The sequence below is a fragment of the Ambystoma mexicanum genome, chromosome 2p (genome assembly GCF_040938575.1).
Source record: "Ambystoma mexicanum isolate Mex_15411 chromosome 2p, UKY_AmexF1_1, whole genome shotgun sequence".
NCBI classification, from domain to species: Eukaryota; Metazoa; Chordata; class Amphibia; order Caudata; family Ambystomatidae; genus Ambystoma; species Ambystoma mexicanum.
Window position 1 is genome coordinate 749,644,712 of NC_090923.1, and position 22,726 is coordinate 749,667,437.

Consider the following 22,726-nt stretch of genomic DNA (forward strand, 5'->3'; position numbering starts at 1 on the left):
GCACCTTGCAATGATATAATATGTACCAGTGCCTCCATACACGGTTTAAGTGCTGGTCTCGTCCACAATCTGACCCAACGGGAAATAGGCCGATAAATAAGGCATAGGCACGAAGGGAGTGTGCCACATTCCAAATGCACCAAAGCGGATGGAGCACTTGGCGGTAGTTGCAGTCGTTTTTAAAATAGAATGATTGTCTATTACTTGCAGGGTCTTTGCATTCTCATACCTCCATAGCTCTGCGCCATAGAGGGCGGCTGAGACTGCCTGCCTCTGATATAGCTCTTGTGCCAGTGAAATTGCACCACTCCTGTGATGACTAAAGAAGACCCGGATTGCCCCACTATATTTGTGCAGCGTGACTGCCGCCCTAGCTAGCTGGTGGGCTCATCCGGGACTTGCCTGAATTCTCACCCCAAATAGTCAAAACGTTCGACCTGTTCCATTAAGTGCTTGTCAATTGTAATTTGGAGGGTGACCCTCTTCCACACTTTTGGTTTTATAACCATCAAATTTGTCTTGTCCGTGTTAATGCCAAGACCCAGATCTCTAGACTTCCTTACGAAGATTGCTAGAGATTGCTTAAGACCCTGCATTGATGTGGCTATTAGCACCGCGTCATCCACATTGAATAATGGCGGGAACTTGGTTGTTGCCAGCCTCTGGGAGTCCTGGCCTCCCCTCACTAGCTCATCTATGATTCCTTGTATATGTATATATTGAACAGGAGGGGTGCCAGGGCACAGCCTTGCCTGACACCCAGGGCCACCTCAAAATATGTAGTTTGTTCGCGGCCCAGATTGTACCGTAAACAGGACTTTGTTCTGGAATATGATGCCTGTCAGGTGCTTTGGTACTTTCCGTGCTCTCAGGACCTTCTATAGTTGTTCTCGGGACACAGAATCAAATGCTGTCCTAAGGTCCAGAAATAGGACATACAGACGCCTTTTTAGTACTACCCTGTATTTTGGGATAATTATATATAACATGAGGCACTGGTCTATGGTACCCCGTCCGTTTTGTAAACCTGCTTGATTGACGCTTATTATCAGTTTATGTGCCACCCATGTCTGGAGATGTTTCAAGATTATTTTTCGGAACAGTTTCCCAGCCCCATCGAAGAGGGACATAGGTCTAAAATTGGCCGGGCTGTCCCTACCTCCCTTCTTGTATCCTGGGATAAAGAGCATCAGTGTTCCAAGTGCTACCAAGCTACCATCGGAACTGCACCATAGAGTTTCCGTTTGTAACTTGCATCCTTTACTAGACCAGTATGCCTTTGCTTGTTCAGGAGCTCAATACTGCAATACAGCCAGACAAAAGAGGTATGAATTGGGGATAGCTGTGCTGAAACATAAATAAGGACATTATTAGAAGCTAAGGGCCTCGGAGGATCGATGCATGTGCCTTGTCTTCAACCAGGGCATTTCCTTGGGCAACATCAGAGATGGTCGACCCATGAGCTTTGTATTTCATAATCACAATACCAGAAGGCAGCAACTAAGCATCAAGCAATGCAGGGGCGCATAACCCATTGCTTATGGGGGTACCAGCTCACACTAGGAAACCTTGATGCTTCCACAGTACGCCAACATTAGGAGTGACGCGATCGGCATAGCGGGAATCTGTATAAATGGTGGCAGACTTGTCCCTTGCTAAAATACAGGCATGTGTAAGAGCAGTAAGCTGAACAACCTTGGTGGAACTGGCGCTAGGCAAGCTATAAGCTTCTAACACTGCATCCTATGAACAAACTGCATATGCAGATGTAAGCCATCCCTGTTCATTCCTAACACATGAACCATCAACATAAAGAACTCAGGGTTTTATAGTGGCACATTTTTTGGGTCAAGCCTGGGTGTATAGTGATCATTAAACAATTATCTGGTTCACCTTCACACTGCCTATACAGCTAGGAGGCTGGGTCCAGGATAGAATAATGAGATCTTGTTACTTTAGCAGCAGAAAGTAACAGTTTCTCATATTAAGTCAAATGCCAATTAGAAATTTGTTTGGTCGACCTTTTCAGAACTTAAGTGGTAACGGCATTAGGCACTATAACAGTGAGACAAGGTATCTATCTCATCTACTAACAAGGCAGTAGGAGCTACAATTCAGAGACAGGGCTGCAGCATCAGTGTCTAAAGCTGATATATAATAGGATGTAGGATGGTGTTTGTCACAGTGCAATTGGGTCACCACTCCTACTGCAGTATCATCATGTTAATCACAATAGAGCGTCATCTGCTAAATTGCAAGACCTAGTGCTACGGCTCTAGAGGACACCCGCTTGACCATAGGAGGGGTTCAGATGCTGAATGTAGGGTAAGGACATGTAAGGGCTTCACAATAGAGGTGTAACCCCAGTGTCCATTGTCTACAATAACAAGCCATTGCTAAGAACCCTTTTGTCTGGTTGTGGGTTACACATTTGTGAAGTTGGATGATGACATAAATTCGGGCCCGAGGCAGATGCCTTTTTCCTGCTGTGATCTTCAAAATAAATACTGTCTGGAGAGTAATAAATAGTGTCCCATTTTACACAGCAGATCTAGCCCCAGGAGGTTTATGGATGAAGAAGGGCTCGGCAGAAAAGCATGGTGTTCAAAAATATGACGTATTGTAACAGTCAAATGTTGGGAAACAGGGTGGGGTATAGGCTAACCTCCAGTACCAGAATCATTTATGACTGTATCGGAAACATGGAGCATGTGGACATTCCGAAGCCTTTGGCATGAAGTGAGAAGCTCCTGGATCTACTAGACATGATACATTTCTACAACTGGCAGAGCAATGGACGTGTTACAAGGCACATTCCAACAGAGGACCGCTGCATTCAGTTTTGCCGACTCTAACTCCTCCACATCCTTTGATCTCGGGAGCGAGGTTTCCAAAGCTATAGTAATTCGGAAGTTTTCCCGGCTTTACTAGTATCCAATGTGCCACTTTTTAAGGCGGCAGGACACCTGATTCTGATCTTTGTCAGGTGTACTGTGTAGCGCCACACTATATACGTGAATCGGAGAGTATCGTGAACCGGTTCTCATACCTTTTACGGCCTGCCTTCTATCTAAACAGGCAGGACAGACTCGCCTTCCTACTCCAACTGAACCATTGAAGTTGCGAGCCCCCACGAGCACCAGATAAGGTACTATGAAACTGACCCAGATCAAGTCTGTGAATCTATAGGAACTAGGTTTTTCGTAAAACTGTTTTCTCCTGATGAATGTTCGTTATTTGTGTTTGTGAACAGAAACGTGTCGAGACAGCTCTCTGGATTGAAAACCGAGACGTTATAATATGGCACACTAATTCAAATGGAGTTTGGTACACAGCAGGTTGTCCGAGGTGTACACTGTTTTTCTTGAATTTGTTTTAGCTAGCATTGACTGCCTATTATGTATTCCTATGTTTTTCTGTGAAGATTTGTATTTCTTGTATTGTGGACCACTAAATTTAATCATGTTTTTTAACCTTTTTGATTTATTATTAAAAAATTGTGTTGTAATTTTTTAGATGTGTTTGGGCCACCCTTTCCTTTCAGATTTCTTGTGGATAATACCTGTACCTCTAGCTCTGTCTCCTATTTATATTTTGAGAGCAGTGGACATAACATGCAGACAAGGTGAGCTAAATTAGCAAAGCAATGATATTGCTGGCCCTATGGCTATCAATTGGGCATTATAGGTAGCCGGTGGTAGAGGCGGAGGAAAAGGCTGGCCAACCTTTTGAGCGGACTGCTTCTGGCCTCCTGACTTCAGTGGCCAAATATTTTACAATAATTGCACTGATCGCTGTTTGGTTTGGTTGCAGGTAGTTGTCTGTTAGACACTCTGTCAGGATCAAAAGTGACAAATTTACTCCTTCCCCTGCCACTTTGTCCTGGTCCTCACCTCATGTCTTACTCTTACTTGAGAAGGCTGCTGTTGCTGAATCTGCAAAACTATGAATTTAGTTTGAGTACCTTTTTCTGTTTCTTTGACCTTTTCATGGAAATGTTGAGCAGCTAATAAAATATTAGTCAAATTCTTTCCTTGCCCACTTGTGAACAGGCTCTTGATGCCATCTACAATTTTGAGCTGCAATGCGACTTCAAACGTGGACACGGTAGCTTGCTGTGCTTGCTCTGTTGTACGACTTATACCAGAGTACTGCTCAAAATATAGTTTCAACCTTACCAAATCAGCAGCTGAGTTTGTATTTTATTTGCAAGCAATAATCTTAGCCCAATCAGTTTTGTAGGGCAAATCCTCAAGATAGAACAGAAAAGTTTGTCTGTGAGCTCTTTTAAATTTTACCACACATGTTCCTGTTAAGACCAATTACATTTATGTTGAAGTAGTGTGATGGATGGGATACAGACGCTCAGATTACTTACAAGTCAGATTACAACAATTTATTATCGCTTAAAGGTCTTCTTGGGACCTAACAGAATTGTCTCGTAGTTTAGGAAATTGCTGGAAAATGTTAAACCATCCTTTGAAGAAGTTCAACCATAAGAGCAACAGATGGATTGGAATGAAACATGTTGGGTGTTCTCAACAGCCCCATTCAGGAGGCTGATTAGTATACTACCTAATATCAAAATAATAAGACAACAAATACAATCTGTATTATATTTTTTCGGCTGTTATAATACGTGGTTGATGAATTATTCTCAACGACACTGTTTTCAAGAATGATAAGCATTCAGTTTGATTGAGCACAAGTCACACTTTATCATTCACTTATACATTTATTTGGTTCCATTTTGGTTATATGTGTACTCTGACATTTCATTACCTGGCTCCCACAGGGGTGTCGAGCGGAACTGGACAGCCACGGTCTCCACCAACGTGATGCGTAGTGCAGAGATGACTGACTGGACTGGCCCACCTAGCTTCGTCTGCTTGACCCGTAGAAGTAGTCTCCTAAAGACGGGGAAAGGGAATTAGCTACCCGTGGATTTGAGTATTAACACCTCACTGCGTCACCACTTATCACTTCTGACATTCCCTTTCACAAAGCTCACCTTATAGTTTTTTTATGATGAGCTCTCCATACTGCGAAGAATGCAGGGGCGCGTTGATGGCCAGTTACTTCACTGGCTTGAGGATATTGGAAAGGTTCTGGACAAATCTTGGCTCCAAACCTCCGGGTGAAAGGCCGTAAGTATATAGTTCTAATGAGTTCAAAATGTCCGATTAATCACTCTTGTCCAATTCCTTGTTTCTTTTGCAGCTTAGACCCAAAAGATGATCGGCTTGTGGCAGCTGAAAGCGTTCAGGTAAGAGTCTGTGTTTTGTAACACTGTCCGGTAAATGATGCCAAGGTTTAACTCGCTGCTTTCTCTTTTCTTGCAGGTGCAGCGTAGGAAGATTTGGCGTGCTGGTGGATAATACCTCCTGCGGTAAAATCAGGTAAGCATATGGTGGCAAGAGATTGTCCTTGTTTGTTCCCTTGGCTCACCTTGTTGTTTTCTTGTCCCCCTTAGGCGCTGGAATGCGGCAACCAGGTGATGGAGACAGCTCCGGATCGTAGAGATGCTGCGAGGAACGGTGAGTACGGCGCGGCGCTGCTGCTGGCGATGCGACGCATTTAAAATGACGTCTGCTTCTGGTTCGAAGATGCGCAGAATCCGAAATCAGGTGAGAAGTCCAGTAAAGTTCTTGTTCTAACCTTTCTTCTCCTTTCCCTTCTTTCTAGGCGCTCTGGACTCGAGGCGGGCGAGGCAGGATGCTGGATGCTGCCTGCAGACATGGTGAGCATTATGCTGCTGGATGCAGAATAACGCGAAGCATGTGCTGCTCTTCGGGTGTGGTTTAAATAGCCTTCAAAGTAGTCCCAGGTAAGTATTCCTCCACAGCCACACCCGAGTAACAAAATAGTCCCTAAAATAAAATAGTCCCTTCAAGCCTCACATGGGCTTGGATGCTTGGATCCCTTGCAGCATGGTCTGCATCAGGTAAGTTTTAACATATGACCCTGGCGCCTATGGCGCCAGGACTGATGTCCCATATGAGCCTGGCGCCATAGGCGCCAGGACTGTACCCAGAAAGCCCCTAACAGGGGTTGCTGGGTTTGCTCCAGGTAACATGATGCCTGCTTCCGGGGTTGATGGACTTGGTCTGGATGCCCGGGGGTAGGCATCATGACACCAATATAGGGCCCTTTAAATGTGCTATTTGAACAATTCTGTGGAACACGATGGGCATGGCATGGACAATCGCTATCATGTTCAGAGCTCTCGACAGTTGTCCAAGCTGGAATCGTAGGGAGATAGCTTAAGTTGTGGAGCTGGGGAACCCTGTAAAAGTTGCAGCTGTCCCGTCAGAGTCTGAGATATGAAAAACATCTGAGATCCCAGTTCTATTAAGTCGAAGCGAGGGCTGTGTGAAGCTAGGTTGTAAAGTTCATAGGAGTGCAGTGGATGTGTGCTGTAGGGTCACCAATGGTCGAGTCTAGACTGTATAATTCAATCTGATCATTATGGCGATGAGGGGGGTGCAGATGATTGTGGTCATGGTTGATCACGTGATGGATTCAATAAGGTTGAATTATAACATTCAAGAATGTCTTTGGGAGATTCTTTTGGTGGGGATGCCCCATGATATATGGAGACGGCTGTAATCCTTTAGTTCTCAAAACAGCCAAATCTGCTCTGACTTTTTTTAAATCCTTCAATTGATCTTGCAATTTGCTATGGGCATATTTCTTTTTTTTTTTTTCCCGCCAAACCCAAAATGATCTTGCATGCGACTCTGTACATTATTGAGTGGTCATGTACCAGTCAAAGAAGCCATCCATCACTTTTTATAGACCTTAGATCTGTGGGACTCGGATGCTCCTTGTGGATCAACAATTATACCCAAATAAAATTCTCAGAGAATTGCTTCGTGGCATCATCCCTTTTAAAAAGTGCCAGTGATCTAGGGCTTGCACGTTTTGGAGAGTAATTTATGTGTGTATATATAGTAAGCTAAATTCCCTTAAGGAGGGAGTAGCACTTGCTTAGACTGACCCGTTCCCTTCTCACTGGGGTAACACAATGAAAGACTTGTATAGTGGTCTGTGCCGCTCTTTCCCAATTCACTACGCCAAGAAAAAGTTCAAACCTGACAACCCGTTTGTCATTGCTGCTGTTCTACCAGGGCTCTTGTCATTTCACTGAGATGCGGTTTATACCAAACAACTGTTCAAAGATGCGTGTAAGGAAAGGAGACTGGTACACATACATGGGGGCACAAGACAGAAAATCATAATCCGAGACTATTATATGACAGACAAATGGATGAAAACAATGATCGGAAGAAAGGAAACGTTTTTACAGAGGGAAAAACAGAAAATAAAATAACAAACAAATGTCTCCTTATGGAGGACACAGATCTGAGACAACTCACAATGAGAAGAAAGACTAAAGGCCTCCTCCAAAGTCATATATACCACTATGTAACCCTGATATGCCACAGAGGTGGTGAATTGAGGTATGGGAACAATGGAGGTATATATTTGCCTGGCCTGAGAGAAAACAATCTACCAATACTGATAAATGCACTCATAGAGGTTACTTTTTGACACTTTAGAATTATTCTCTGCTGGTGGTCCTGCGTGACAGTATATCCCTGATTAGATTGCCTAGTGAGGCATGCATGGTAGTTGCAGCGCTCACCCGACAGTTTCGAATGCCCTTTGTACTATATATTTTCAAAACAAAGGATTAAAATAAGCTAAAACAACAAACTCATTCAATCGGGACACTTGCATAACAATACTAATGCCCTACACTGAACATCATAATATGGTGCATGGCTGCAAATGGTTTTCAGACAGTAACCATTTATTTATTTTCCTTTTGTGGGGGGGGGAGGTTCAGGAGCACTACATCAGAAAGATCAAAATAATACGTTCAAGTTCACAAAAAGACAGCTAAGACAATTGAGTTATGCACTGGCCTTAATCCATTTATTTTTTGCTTATTTCCCAACTGACCAAGGACCCCCTTGGCCTATGGGCATACCTTCTTGAGAGTCTCCCCAAAAAGACAAAATTGTCTTGCCTGTTTTGGTGGCATACCGGGGGAGGTTGCAGGAGGACTGGTCCATGGTCCCATGGATGCCTGATCTAGGTAATTTATCTGAACTTTCACAGCGACAAGATTGGAGTTTAAGGGTAACCCAGAACACCAATTTGGATTGTCATGTTAGAAATTCTTTATTCAGTAGCTCCCCAAACGAACAGTTTCACCAGGAACTTCAGTGGTGTCTCGCCCCACCCACATTTTAACATGTGTTTGCTCGTACAATGCTCAAGACAAGAACATACTGCAAACATCTATGACCTCAACCTGGAGTGAAGCAGTCCATGGTGAGCGCATAGCTTTTCAATGCATTTTTTCTTTTGCTTCATTATAGCCTAGGTTGGTAAATCGGTAGCTCGCAGCTGTGGTGTGGAGTAGTTTGTTAAATTTAACATATTCATATACTTTGAAGGCAGTAGGGTAAGCCAACAAGGAAAGGAGTATTCTTAGTAGTGCATTCCCTAAATAGTCTCAGCGAAAGCAGTCTACCTTCCGATTATTGCTGAACAGTTTAAACGTGAAGTATCTGCTTATACATATATTTTTTCTGTCCTCTTTCTCATTTGCCCAATTGCAGAGCATCAGCTAAAATGGCTCCAGACCTGTTCTGCTTTAATGACCAATGAAAGATAATTGTGCATCAGAGATCCATGTAGTGTCTGTCCCTCTTGTCTCTAGGACTATGTACATTTCAGAATTTGAGTGTCTAAAGGCCACTAGGCTCTGATACTTAGGACAAAGGGGTACAACGTTTGAAAAAAGGCAGCATGGTTTCACATGATTCATGAGCTTATCTTATTACTGGATAAACAGGTACCATTCAATACTGGTGCACAATTCTCTTTCATTTGAAGGTTATGGAATTTCAGAAGTCTAATCATCTTTTAGAATGAACTGGGTCGCATGTATATCCATCACTGTGTAGGAGTTATCCCCATATATATACACCGTGGCCTAATCGAATAGTCCCAAACAATTGCTAGTAACCGTCCACTCTTAGGACACACATACGCTCTGTGACAGTAAGGCCAGTTTAATTTAAAATGATCTTGTGGACTTGATGGCAATATAGGTCACCTAATTTTTAAATATATATGTGTTCTTAAAAGGGATCAACAATATGACATCAGACCATCAGTAACTGATAACCGCATGTAATAGCATAATGCAAAAAAACCTGACTGGTCATATGCAACATTTGTGAACAACATCGAAGAAGATATATATATCAACGATCGTTTTGGAATTATATATGTGAAAGCTGATACAAATGGTAGGCATTACTTTAATGTTTTCTCTCCCGTTATGGCAACACAAGCCGCTTTGTTTAAAATACATGTTAAGATGGCCGTCGTAAAACACTTTTGAAAGCAGGCCCTTCTAACCTAATAAACACAAAAAACGCCCCACTACCTCTGAACACCTCTGTGGTTTTAAATAGAGAACAGATGGGTGAGTCCACCTACACCCTGTGAGCAAGACACTTGCCAATGAGAAAACCACCTGGAAAATAAACACCGCCAGTCGACATAGTAAGTGCTGTGCTGATAATTAAAAGTTAATCATCTGCACTATGTTGACGTGTGCACTGCAAGTTTTGCTGCATCTCGATAGCTGGTGTGTGGAACATGTAGACACGAGATAACACTTATGACGGCATTATGCATTGCATTCAGTATGTTTTATGCAGCCGCACTAACTGTAGCGAGTGTCTCTGTGTAAACATAGTGTGATAATGATAATGATCAGAAGACCTTTCTGGTGGCAATTAAGCATCACACAAGTTATTTCAACAACACGCGCTATAGTCTTACCATTCCATTAGCAAAGAATGTAAAGAACTCATATATAGGAACCTCTCTTTGTCTTGTGGCAAGTACTCATGTACCATATTGGTTCCTCCTTTCTCACTCCCATGCAAAAAAAGAATTGACTGCTGCTTCGACCCTAACGTAGTGCCATTTAAACACTTGGCAACTTTAAAACTCCATATGTAATAGAGAATACATTGGAGAAAACGATACATTGTCACCAAACAAAGTATCTCTGCTCAATTATCTTAATATAACAACCTGATGTATATAGGTGACTCATGCCAGCCTCCTATTACAGGTTGTATGGATAGCTGATCCAGTTAAAAAGAAAAGGAACAAAAACACCAGGCGCTCGCAGGCTTACCAGAGGAAGGTGATCAGTAGTAGCCTCAAACAAGCTTCTATGTGCATAACTAAATGATAGTGCAACCAAGGTGTACGAGTAAAAACGTAAAATAAATGTTACCACTACAGGTCCCACCACATGATTATAGGTCGATCGAAATAACATCAAGAGCAAACCCATGACACTTGTAAAAGAAACCATACGGAAAAGAAACCTTTCATCTTCCCTGTGTGTCAAACAAGATACAGGTCAGTAGCCCCCATAAACAAAGTGAACTTGGAAGAAATAGACTTTATGTAGACCAAATCGACCTCACTCGCAAGTGTTCCATGTTGATTTTATTATAAAATACTAAGGGGCAGTCAAGTGATTTGAATATCGTGTTTATGAAATGATTGCATGTCCTGATGAAGGCCCAGCATAACATTTAAAAAGAAGATCGCCAAGGATGGGCGTATCTTGACCAAACGGCCGAAACAGAACATCCTAAGAATAAAACATCCTTTTGTGAACAAACTAAAGCGGAAAGGAAAAGCGCTAGAGCTTAGCTGCTGGGCAATGTATGAACACATAAACCAGTGTGAAATGCATGAAATGAAATCAGATGTAATTATGCACTGGTCTTTAGGAGAGGCACAGGCATTAGTCATGTACACTAACAAAAAATAATGTATTAGTACCTAAGGAATACCCTTATAGATAAAAAATGAGGACATTTTTCAACAATGTTGATTCCATGCAAAGCACTTTCTAGTACTAACCCCACATTGCATGTATACCCTTTAACAACAAAGTATTACTGACCTCCAAGTACTTTGCTAGCTAAATAATATTTAATGTTAAATGTTAATGTATTTGAAAATGTATGATCCTTTGTCTACATCATTGAGTGGTCGTGTACCAGTCAAAGAAGCCATCCATCACTTTTTATGGACCTTAGATCTGTGGGACTCTGATGATCCTTTTGGATCAACAATTATACCCAAATAAAATGTGCCTATCCCAGACAATTCCTTCATGGCATCATCCATTTTAAACAGTGCCAATGATCCACGATTTGCATGTTTTGGGGAGTAATTTATGTGTGTGTATATATATAGTAAGCTAAATTCCCTTAAGTATATTGTGTTATATTTAATTTGATGTTTTAGTATTCTGTTCATTCTACTATTGCATATTCAATATGTGTTTTTGATTAGAAATAAAATAAACCATTTTTAATGGAAATGAGAGTTGGGGCTTAGTACAGTATTTTTCTATATCTGCACTCACTTCACAGATTGTTGAAGGTCTCCACACAAGAAGGATGGGTAGGTTTGCACTTGCTTGCTTACCTTGGTACATCTTTCAATTGAGACATATTGACTGTTATGTTTGTTGTATTTACTTAGGTGTGATGTAATCACTATGTAGAGTCTCATGTTGGCACAGTTCTGCAATATGTGAGGTTCCAGAACGAAGGTGGTTGGAGAGCTGAAGCTCTGACAAGAGGGTGCACCCACCTGGGGGCTTTCAATAATAAAGACTTATAAAGAATTGAGAAAGCTGCCCTGCCTGTTTATACATAACAAATTGGCGACGAGGCAACCAACGAGAGCCCCCAGCAGGAAGTTTGTTTGGTGCGAGAACCTACGCATGTTCCTGTACCGCGGCCCGGCGTACAAAGAGAAATGATACCGTAACGATTAGCGCTGACACAAAAAAAAAAGAAATCCCAGTTGACCCACGTGTCCACCTCAAGGTACTGTGTGGGCTAATACAATATCCTTAAAGGGTCAGCGCTTACCTCAGCATTTTCCGAAAGACACTGACACGCTCAGGCAACGACCCTAGGCACTAAATTTGTCGACGACTTGAAAGAAGCTACCTTGTTGAATTGCATTGGTGCAGAGGCACTCCGGATATTCCGTACACTGCCCGATCAGATTGATACGGATGGGGGTTCAGGAGACTCATCTGGTTCAAGTAGCAGCAGAAGGTATGAAAGTGCCCTAAATAAGCTATCCAAGCATTCCAGAAATAAGACTAACATCGTCCTTGAAAGATACCACTTTTTCTGCAGACGTCAGAACAAAGGTGAATCCATAGATGCCTTTATAGCAGTACTAAGAGGTTTGATTTCAACATGCAAATTTACAGGAGTAGCTGAGGAGTATCTAAGGGACCATTTAGCCAATCATGTTGCCAATCCCCACATACACCAAAGGTTATGGCAGGCAAAAGACACAACCTTAGAACAAGCAACATAAATAGCCAGAACGATGGAATTGGGTGAAAAGTGTATGAGAGTGGTACAGAATAAGCAAGAAAGTAATGAGATCAAATCTATTTCAAGATGAAAAGGAGAATAATAATGAAGAGACACTTACAGCACTGGTTAAGAACATGGCTATGAACAATTTTAGATCAAATCGCAGGAGAGAGAGGGAGCCTTTCAACAAATTACAAGGTCAGTGTTACAAATGTGGTCGGGGCAGACATATGAATATAGAGAAAGAATGCTCAGCACGCTCTGCTGAATGCTTCAAGTGTGGCAGCATTGGTCATTTCAGCAAAGTTTGTAGAGCTGCCAGAGGAAGAGGGATATTTGGTTCATATCCCACCAACAGAATACAGAATGTAGACACTCGATTCACGGGTTGAAGTAACACAAGTATTAAGGCATTGGAAGAAATTGGAGGCCCAAGTAGCCTACTATCAATTGCAGACGAGGAAGAGGAGGAAGTACACATTTTAACTCAAGTGAGAAGAAAAAGGGCCATGGGTGTGTATGCACATCAACGAAGTGCCATTGCAAGTAATGGTGGACACAGGCTCACCATATACCATTGTGGATGTGGAGACTTGCGTTAAGGAGTTAAAAGGCAAATGTGATGATTTACAAAATACAAGAGTGAGAGCCACAGGGTATGACAAGACTCCTATTAATATCATTGGATACAGCTGTGTGCATCTATATTTTAAAGGAAGAGAAACTTACTGCAAGCTATATGTTGTGGAAAATGGATCACCTGCTGTAGGATGGCGGGAACAGGCAGCATTACAGATTAGGATACATCCCGGGGAAAATGTTCCCATACTGAGCATATCTGTGGACAGTTGTGACACAAGTGAAAATTTAGCAAACAGCTTTCCTCGAGTGTTTAACGACAGTATTGGGGTATTGAAAGTCTTCAAGCACAGAATTATATTTAAAAAGGGTGCCAAACCAGTTGCACATAGAGTAAGAAATATTCCCATTGGCACGAGAGAAGCCTTGCAAAATGAATTGATGAAGCTGTGTGAACAGGGCATCATCGAGCCAATTGAAAGTTCAGAGTGGCTTTCCTCGATCGTAATTGTGCGCAAACCTGATGATTCCATTAGGCTGTGTGTATACCTACGGGATTTGAAAGCAAATATATCGGTGGACAGGCATCCTCTACCTAACATCAGAGAGATGTTGACAACCATGAGGCCAGTAAAAATGTTTACAACACTTGATTTATCATCAGCATATCATCAAGTTCTGTTAGATGAGGAATCAAGACATCTCACGTCATTTGTTACACCTCTGGGAGCCTTTAGGTACAAGAGAATGCCTTTTGGTTAAGCCTCAGCAGCAGCAGTATTTCAGAGACTGATGCATCAGTTGTTCGGTGAGCTGAAGGGCATACATTATTTTCAAGATGACATTTTGATTTCAGTACTGACAGCGGAGGAACACCATGCCAAATTATTGGGAGTGCTTCAAATGATACAAAAGAGAGGACTGACTCTGAAGATAGAGAGATTCAAGTTTAGAATGAGTGAGGTAACATACTTATTCAAAGTTTATACCTCACTACATGATAAAACAAAATACATGAGAGAACTGATGAAATAATCTGTGAGGTTTACATGATCGGATGAGTGTAAATCTGAATTTGAACAAATAAAGGTTTGTGAAAACAAGGCACCGACATTAGAAATGTTCGATTGTAATTCTCAGAATATAGTTTCTGTGGATGCCAGCAACATTGGTTTAGGGGGTGTTTTGGAACAAATCCAGGGAGGCAGAACAGTACGCATTGCATTCGCGTCAAGAATACTAAAGGGGGCAGAGCGAAACTACTCCTCCATTGAAAGAGAGGCACTTGGGGTATGATGGGTACTGGAACATTTTAGAAGTCTTATTTGGGGTTTGCCAATTGAGTTAAGGACCGATCACAAACCGCTGATCATGTGTTGAATTCTAAGAGCCCGCATCTAGTTTAACCCCGGATCCGGAGATGGATATTAGATATCATGCAGTACAATGTAAATTTGATATACACCCCAGGAAGATCCAACGTAGTAGCGGACTGTTTTTCAAGATTGCCCTGGGATTGCTGTGAATCCAAGGATGTGTTCTGTGATGAGATTAGTAAAGAATGTATTATTGCACACATAAATACAGGCATATCAAGGAATGGACTAAAGCGGTAGTTGAGGACTGTGAACAAGGTTATGTGAGACAAGCTATGATCAAAGTGTGAAGATGTATATTAGGATAAAAATGAAATTTCAAGTTATGGGGCATGTATCTATAGGGATGATCGCATCATTCCTCCAGTGGCATTAAGGAAAAGAATAACATACTTAGCGCATGAAGGTCACTTAGGGAGGAATCTCACCAAGAGAAGAGTGAGGGGAAAATTACTGGTGGCCGGGTATTCGGGGAGAAACGGAAGAGTTGGTTAGGGACTGTACGGCATGTGCTGTTAGTCAGAAAGGAAAAAAGTGATGGTCACGCCACTACAGCCAGTTGAAATTCCACATTCAGTTTGGACAAAATTAGCCATAGATATTACGGGACCTTATGAAACTTTAGATGCCCAGAAGATTTATATTATAGGATTGTTGGACTACACATCTAAATGGGTGGAATGGGGCATCGTGGAAGGAGCCGTTACTGCCAAGAAGAAGATTGTGAGGTTCATGGAGCAGGTTTTTAACAGGGACGAGGACCCGCTAGAAATAGTATCAGGCAATGGTGTTCAGTTCATGTCAACAGAGGTACACACTTTTATGAAGGAAAGAGCAATTGAGCACAAAACAACTTTGTTGTATCATCCAATGGCCAATGGTCTAGTTGAGAGGATGAATGGCTTCGTGAAGAGCATAATTCAGTTGGCAATTGCTAATGCTCTACCGTGGAAGGACACATTGAAGTAAGCCTTAAATGCCTACAGAATGACTCCACATTCAGTCACAGAGGAGGAGCCCTTCACAATGATGAAGGGGAGGAGAGCATCTAATAGGCTAAGACCTTCTTGGCTACTATCAAAGTGCCACAAACAAATTGATATGGAGGATGTGATGAGAAGAGTAAAGGAAAGACAAGCTAAATACAAGGAATACTATGACACCAATAAACGTGTCATGAATCGCTGGGTGCGCCCTTTTTGGGCCTCATGGTCCTTGTCACAACAGACTTAAACAACTAATACCTCCAATATGGCCGTCCGACACATTCCCTTCTCGCTCCATGCGTTGGACGTAACCCTTCTCTATTTCTAGACCACGCCTTCCGCGGCTCCGCGCGTCTCAATGCTATAGCGATTAGCGACCAGACGTGTGCTCCGTAGCTCGCGGTTCTTCTCCTTTCTACTCCGCTATCCCTTCCTCGAAACCCCCCCCCCCGTTCTTCTTCCTCCTGGATTCTAGTTCTAGCGAACTTACCTTGCCTCCTGGATTCCTGGATTCGACCTCCCGGAAAACTGAACGCATTCTGGATTCGGCAGAGACACGGGCCGCCTTCTTAAAAACGTGATCCATCCGAAAGAAGGCAGCCACCAAGAACACTAGTAAAGAACGGATTCAGGTGAGAAGGGAGGGGGACTCCTTGACAGTTTGAGACGCCACCCAATTGAAAGCGATATCGACATGGAGGTTGCTGTGCAGGACTTGATGCGTAGTATGCAGGAACTGTCAACCGAGGTACAGAATCTGAAAGCGGAGAACGCCGCTCTCAAACAATTGGTTCTATCCCGGGATTCTGCTACAAAAGAGAGTGTTATACTGGGCGAAGTCGTGGATAAATACGACGGCTCCGCAAAGACCCTTTGTGCATTCCTGGATTCGTGCTTGGTTCATTTTACCTTCAAGCCTTACTATTTTGCGACCCCCAGGGCCAAGGTGGGTTTTATAATCTCTCACCTTTCCGGGAATGCCTTAACTTGGGCCACTCCCCTCGTTAACTCTAGCGATGCCCTCCTAGACGATTATGATGGGTTTATACGTGCCCTAAAAGACATGTTTGACCGCCCTGAGCAGGTCTATAGTGCACAAGAGCGCTTGTTAGACTTTCAGCAAGGGACCCAGGATAATCTCACGTATGTGACCCGATTTAAACAACTGGCAAAAGAAGCCGACTGGTCCACTGAGGCGAGTTTTACCCTGTTCAGGAGAGGATTGAACGAAGAAATTAAGGATGAGCTGGCCAGAGTGCCACGACCAAGCTCATTCCAGGCATTAATGGATCTTGCCATGCAGATTGACTTACGTATCCAGGAAAGGAAGTCAGAAAAGAAGAAATCCAAGGGAACTCCTTCCAAGGTATCATTTGAGGGTACCCCCAGACCAGAAATCAACCCAAGCCCGGTTTCAGAATCCGAGCCCATGCAGATTGGGGCCTTTCGTGGACCCATAACCCCACAAGAGAGAATGAGGAGAATTCATACAGGCTTGTGCATGTACTGCGCCTCAGATAAGCATTTGGTTAGAGAGTGTCCTTTAGCACCCACTCGGCATTCGGGAAATGCCAGCTCCCGATCCTAGATGGAGCAGGGCTTCGGGAGAGAGATGTTTGCTCCACATCCATTCCATCCTTGAACTCTCCTGGACAAAACAATTTCGTAGTACTGCAGGCCTTTTTATCACCATCCAAGAATACGAACTATTCCATTTTGGCCCTGGTAGACTACAGAGCTATGGGAATTTTCATTGATCATGAGTGGGTTGATAAACATCAGATTCCCTTCGAGTCACGAAGCACCATGCAGCCTGTGGAAGCTATCGACGGAAGACCCCTCACATCAGGACCCATAGGCTTTCAGACCAAGGAGATCCAGCTTTCAATAAATCGCCATCGAGAACAGATCAGGTTTGACATTATTAAGTCAGCTCATTACCCCTTGGTATTGGGCATGCCCTGGCTACAGAAACACAAGCCAAATATCAATTGGTCTGCGGGTTCCCTATTCCTAGGTTCAGAGTTTTGCATGTCTCATTGTCTATCCCTAGAACCTCCATTAACGCACCCAAAGGAACCAACAAAGGAACAACAGACACCACTAATGGTATCCAATGTCATGCAAGTTCCTGAAGTCTACCAAGCTTATGCTGATGTGTTTTCGACTGCCATTATCCAGGCCTTACCCCCACACACACCTGAAGACTGCGCCATAGAGACGGAACCCTCTGCAGTGATTCCCTTCGGCAGGATGTTCATTCTTTCCGAACCCGGGAAGAAGGCCCTAAGAGAATACCTGGATACCAACCTTCAAAATGGCACCATAAGACCTTTGAAATCTCCTTCTGGTGCTTCTCTATTCTTTGCTCCCAAGAAGGATACCAAGGAACTCAGACCCTGCCTTGATTATCGCGGGCTAAATCAATGTACCCTCAAGGATCGGTACCCGTTACCCCTGATTTTGGATATCCTGGAAGCCGTGAGAGGCGCATTGATATTCACCAAGTTGGATCTCAGGGGCGCCCGTCATTTGATCCGTGTCAGGGAAGGAGACGAATGGAAGACTGCCTTCAGAACACCCTTTGGCCATTTTGAGTACCTAGTCCTGCCCTTCGGATTGGCTAACGCCCCGGCAATTTTCCAACGCTTTATGGATAGGGTGTTCTCTGACATGCTGTTTCTCTTTGTTATTGTATATCTGGATGACATATTGATCTTTTCCAAGGATCCCAAACAACATGAAGAGCATGTGAAGGCAGTGTTGCAGACTCCGAGATCATAAACTCCTAGCCAAACCTGAAAAATGTTTGTTTCATGTGACCTCCGTCCACTACCTAGGGTTTATACTTACCCAAGAAGGAATCGGTATGGACCCTTCAAAGGTAAAAGCCATATTGACCTGGCCCACTCCTATTTCCGTGAAACAAATTCAATATTTCCTGGGACTCGCCAATTTCTACCGGAAATTCATATCTAATTTCTCTGAGATAGTGCAACCGATTGTTGCTCTCCTGAAGAAAGACACTCCTTTCCTCTGGTCAGCACCACAAGATATGGCGTTCCAGCGTTTAAAGACAGAGTTTACGCAAGCTCCTATCTTGGCTCGACCCGATACTAGCCGTCCTTTTCTGGTAGAAACGGACGCTTCAAATTATGCCATTGGTGCAGTCCTGAAACAAGAATTAGGAGATAAACTGGAACACCCAATTGCTTACCTCTCACGAACTCTGACTCCTAGTGAAACACATTATTCAGTCCCGGAAAAAAAATTGTTAGCCATCCGCCAAGCCTTCACTGAATGGCGACATTTACTTTTGGGAGCTAAACATCCAGTTCAGGTCCGTACTGACCACCGAAACCTCCAGATTCTACAGTCTTTGGAGTGTAGGAACAGTCGTCAGCCACGTTGGGCATACTACTTTGCCCTGTACCAGTTCCATATCACTCACGTTCCTGGATCACAAAACCTGATCACCGACACCTTATCTCGAAGACCTGACTACAAGCCCACTGAAGACAAGGCATATCCTCAGATTTGTGGCCTAGGCAGTCAACCTCCTCGAAGAAATCCAAGCCCAAACCCAATCCTCTGATCTGTGGAAGGACAAATCCAAAAGAAATCCTTGGAATGTAAAGGTCCAGGAAGGTTATTTGTTCAAAGACAATCTGTTGGTCATCCCTACAAAAAGACTACAACAAAGAATAATGAATCTCTGCCACAATACCCTACATTCCGGACATTGTGGTGTCACCAATACCCTCCGTCTAATACAAAGGCAATTCTGGTGGCCTGGGATGGGACCCGTAGTACGGCAGTACATTCAATCCTGTGTTGTCTGCAATCAAAATAAACACAATAACAAGAAACCAGCGGGCCTTCTACTACAACCTACATTGCCAACTAGGCCTTGGGAGATTATCGCTACGGACTTCATTGTGGAACTGCCACCATCCCCTGGGTATACCACCATCATGGTTACCATAGACCTGTTCACTCATATGGCTCATTTTATGCCCCTGCGTAAATTACCATCCTCTTCTGAACTAGCAGGAATCTTCCTGGAACACATATTCCGTTTACATGGACTCCCTTCCAAGATCATTTCGGATCGCGGACCTCAATACATCTCTCAATTCTGGAAACATCTCTGTCAATGCTTAGGGATCCAACGTGCCCTTTCGTCAGGTTACCACCCTCAAACCAACGGAATCACAGACCGTGTCAACCAAACCCTGGAACAGTATCTTCGATGCTTCGCCACCAAGGTCCAGGATGACTGGTCGATCCTGATACCCGTGGCTGAATTCGCTTACAATAATTCTGACCATTCGGCACTTAAGATCAGCCCTTTTTATTGCAGTCAAGGATTTCATCCGTCGGTCCTACCTTCTGTTCTTCCCCAATCTACACCAGTACCTACAGTTGACTCCTGGATCGAAACCCTTGTCAACATACATAAAGAAGCCAAGGAATTTTTGGAGAAGGCCAGGAAACAGACCAAGAAATATGCAGATTCCAGAAGAAGACCTGACCACCTTATGCAGTCGGTGATCAGATCTGGTTGTCCTCCAAATTACTACCCCGACATCTACGGCCTAGTAAACTGGCCCCTCTGTACTATGGTCCATTTTCCATAAAGGAAATTATAAATCCTGTTTCTTATCAGATCGAGTTGCCTGAATCCTGGAAGAAGATACACCCAGTGTTTCACACATCCTTGTTGAAACCCTACTATCCATCCTCCCAAAAACCCTCCAGACCTCCTCCTGTACTGGTCGATGACCAATTGGAATATGAGGTATCTTGGATTTGTGACTCCAGGTATAGAAGGGGCCAGCTTCAATACCTGGTTGAATGGAAAGGATATCCTCCTAGCGAAAGAACCTGGGAACCTCTCTCAAACATCAAGGCCCCACGGCTGCTCAGAAGGTTCCACCTCATCCACCAGGGCAAACCAGGAGGGAAGGGTCTTCGGAGGAGGCATGCTGTCATGAATCGCTGGGTGCGCCCCTTTTGGGCCTCATGGTCCTTGTCACAACGGACTTAAACAACTAATACCTCCAATATGGCCGTCCAACGCATTCCCTTCTCGCTCCATGCGTTGGACATAACCCTTCTCTATTTCTAGACCACGCCTTCCGCGGCTCCGCGCGTCTCAATGCTATAGCGATTAGCGACCAGACGTGTGCTCCGTAGCTCGAGGTTCTTCTCCTTTCTTCTCCACTATCCCTTCCTCGAAACCCCCCCCCACCCCTTCTTCTTCCTCCTGGATTCTAGTTCTAGCAAACTTACCTTGCATCCTGGGTTCCTGGATTCGATCTCCCGGAAAACTGAACGCATTCTGGATTCGGCAGAGACACAGGCCGCTTTCTTCAAAACCCGATCCATCCGAAAGAAGGCAGCCTCCAAGAACACCGGTAAAGAACGGATTCAGGTGAGAAGGGGGGGAACTCCTTGACAACATGTCAGAAAGCGAGATCAAAGAAGGTGATTGGATTTGTGTGAGAGAACCCAAGAAAGTGTTGAAAGGTCTGTCCAAATGTAGAGTTCCTCAAAGAATGGTGAAATCTGGGAAATCCATGATATTGGTCGTGCAATGATGTGTTATTGTCAGAGAAGAGCACACCATCGAGTGATGACTGTAATGTAGAAGAAACTCGGGTGGTCATCAGGAGGTCCAAAGACTCTAGTGTGAGCGATGGCATGTCATCTAAAAATAGAAGAATCATACAGAACTTCAAGAAAGACTTTATCTACTATTAGATCACAACCGATTTCCAACAAGCTGATATAGTAACTCAGATCAGTTGATTCAGCGGCACAGATTGTGGTCCTACATTTATATCCTTCATTTGAAATGTATAATATCATATGTTTCCCACCTTTTCCCAGATTTTGTTCCTACCTTTTCCCCACCCCATGTTCCTCCTATCTGCCCCATCCTCTTCTTTTCTGCTGTGATGTCATGTGAGGGGGGGGGGAGATGTTATGTTTGTTGTATTTACTTAGGTGTGATGTAATCACTATGTAGGGCCTCATGTTGGCACTGTTCTGGAATATGTGAGGGTCCAGAACGAATGTGGTTGGAGAGCTGAAGCTGACGAGATGGTGCACCCAACTGGGATCTCTCAATACTAAAGACTTATAAAGAATTGAGAAAGCTCTCCTGCCTGTTTATACATAACATTGACTTTTCTTATATTGCTGTTTTATTTGTAAGGTTTTTTGATTTGTTGAACCATGTCTAGAACCAATAGTCGCCTCTTTCCATCACACTCATTCCTCCTTAACAGTACCATCCCAGCTGCTGTCATGCTGCCTGAATGCAGCCTGTATGGGATTGATGGATGCTGGCTTGCCCATGACGTCCCTGTTCTGTGGTGTCACCTGTGCACTTGACTCCGACAGCAACATTCAGCTGGATCCCACTGCCAAGCAGGAGAAGGTGGGTGTTTACACTAGGATCTTTCCACTTTATTAGAACTATTAAAAAGCCGGGCATATAATGCCTTCTGAGTTGAACAGGGCAATAATGGGTGAGATCATAATAACCTTTTAGTTTTGGCTAATTAGTGATGGTGCTATAGTGTCACATGGAGGAGCAAAACAAATATTTTCGATAGCTGCAGATACCAAATGTGTAAATACACCTTCACTTTAGTTATGTCTCAGTTCCCTCATTTTGTACTTCTTGCCTTTTATTTCGTTGAAATGTGAACATTTTGTCTGCAGCTTTGTTGTAATTGGTTGCCTCTACTGTCAAATTTCTGGAAAGAGTGATTGATGGCTAAACCTGTTCAAGCAAAAACCAGGAGCAACACATGAGCTGTTCTGAAGTGCGTGCCTGGTTTGTGTTAAGAACTGTAATAAACGTGATCACTAATGTTACGTTACTAAGCATTTGTACTGTGTGTGAGACAGGCATGGTATCAAGAGAGACACAGACTCAAAGACGTTAATTTCAGAACTTTAATTTACTAATGTTCCTGGGTTGGTGTAATGCCTAACTGTAATGGGATGGTTCCCTTAACTGATGTTTCTAAAGGCTGTCAGCGTCTCATAGTCCAAAATAAAAGTCTGCCTGTGTCTAAACCTGTGCTTGCCATCACCCTTTACAATAATGTGATAGGAAGAAAATAGTGGTTCAACAGAAAATAGGAAACCAAGGTTGGTTTCAGGTGGTCTTCTCACCAGGTGTAGTTTGGTCAATGTCACAAAAATGAGTTCAATCAAAAAAAGCTGTTCGTAAGACCTGCTCCACAGAGCCCATGCAATATTCTCAAATACCTTCAGCGTCTTTGGCCTTCAGGGACCA

The 22,726-nt window shown here is 43.4% G+C and overlaps 1 protein-coding gene across 2 annotated transcripts in view; it reads left to right on the forward strand.

Annotated features, from left to right (window-relative positions):
* The window catches only part of EXOSC5 (exosome component 5), a 588,575-nt gene that overhangs the window by 304,882 nt on the left and 260,967 nt on the right, over positions 1 to 22,726 (forward strand). For both annotated transcript variants that reach the window (XM_069644393.1, XM_069644392.1), the window contains exon 4: positions 21,716 to 21,856. In XM_069644393.1, the coding sequence (XP_069500494.1) occupies positions 21,716 to 21,856 (141 nt within the window). The remainder of the gene's footprint in view (positions 1 to 21,715; positions 21,857 to 22,726) is intronic.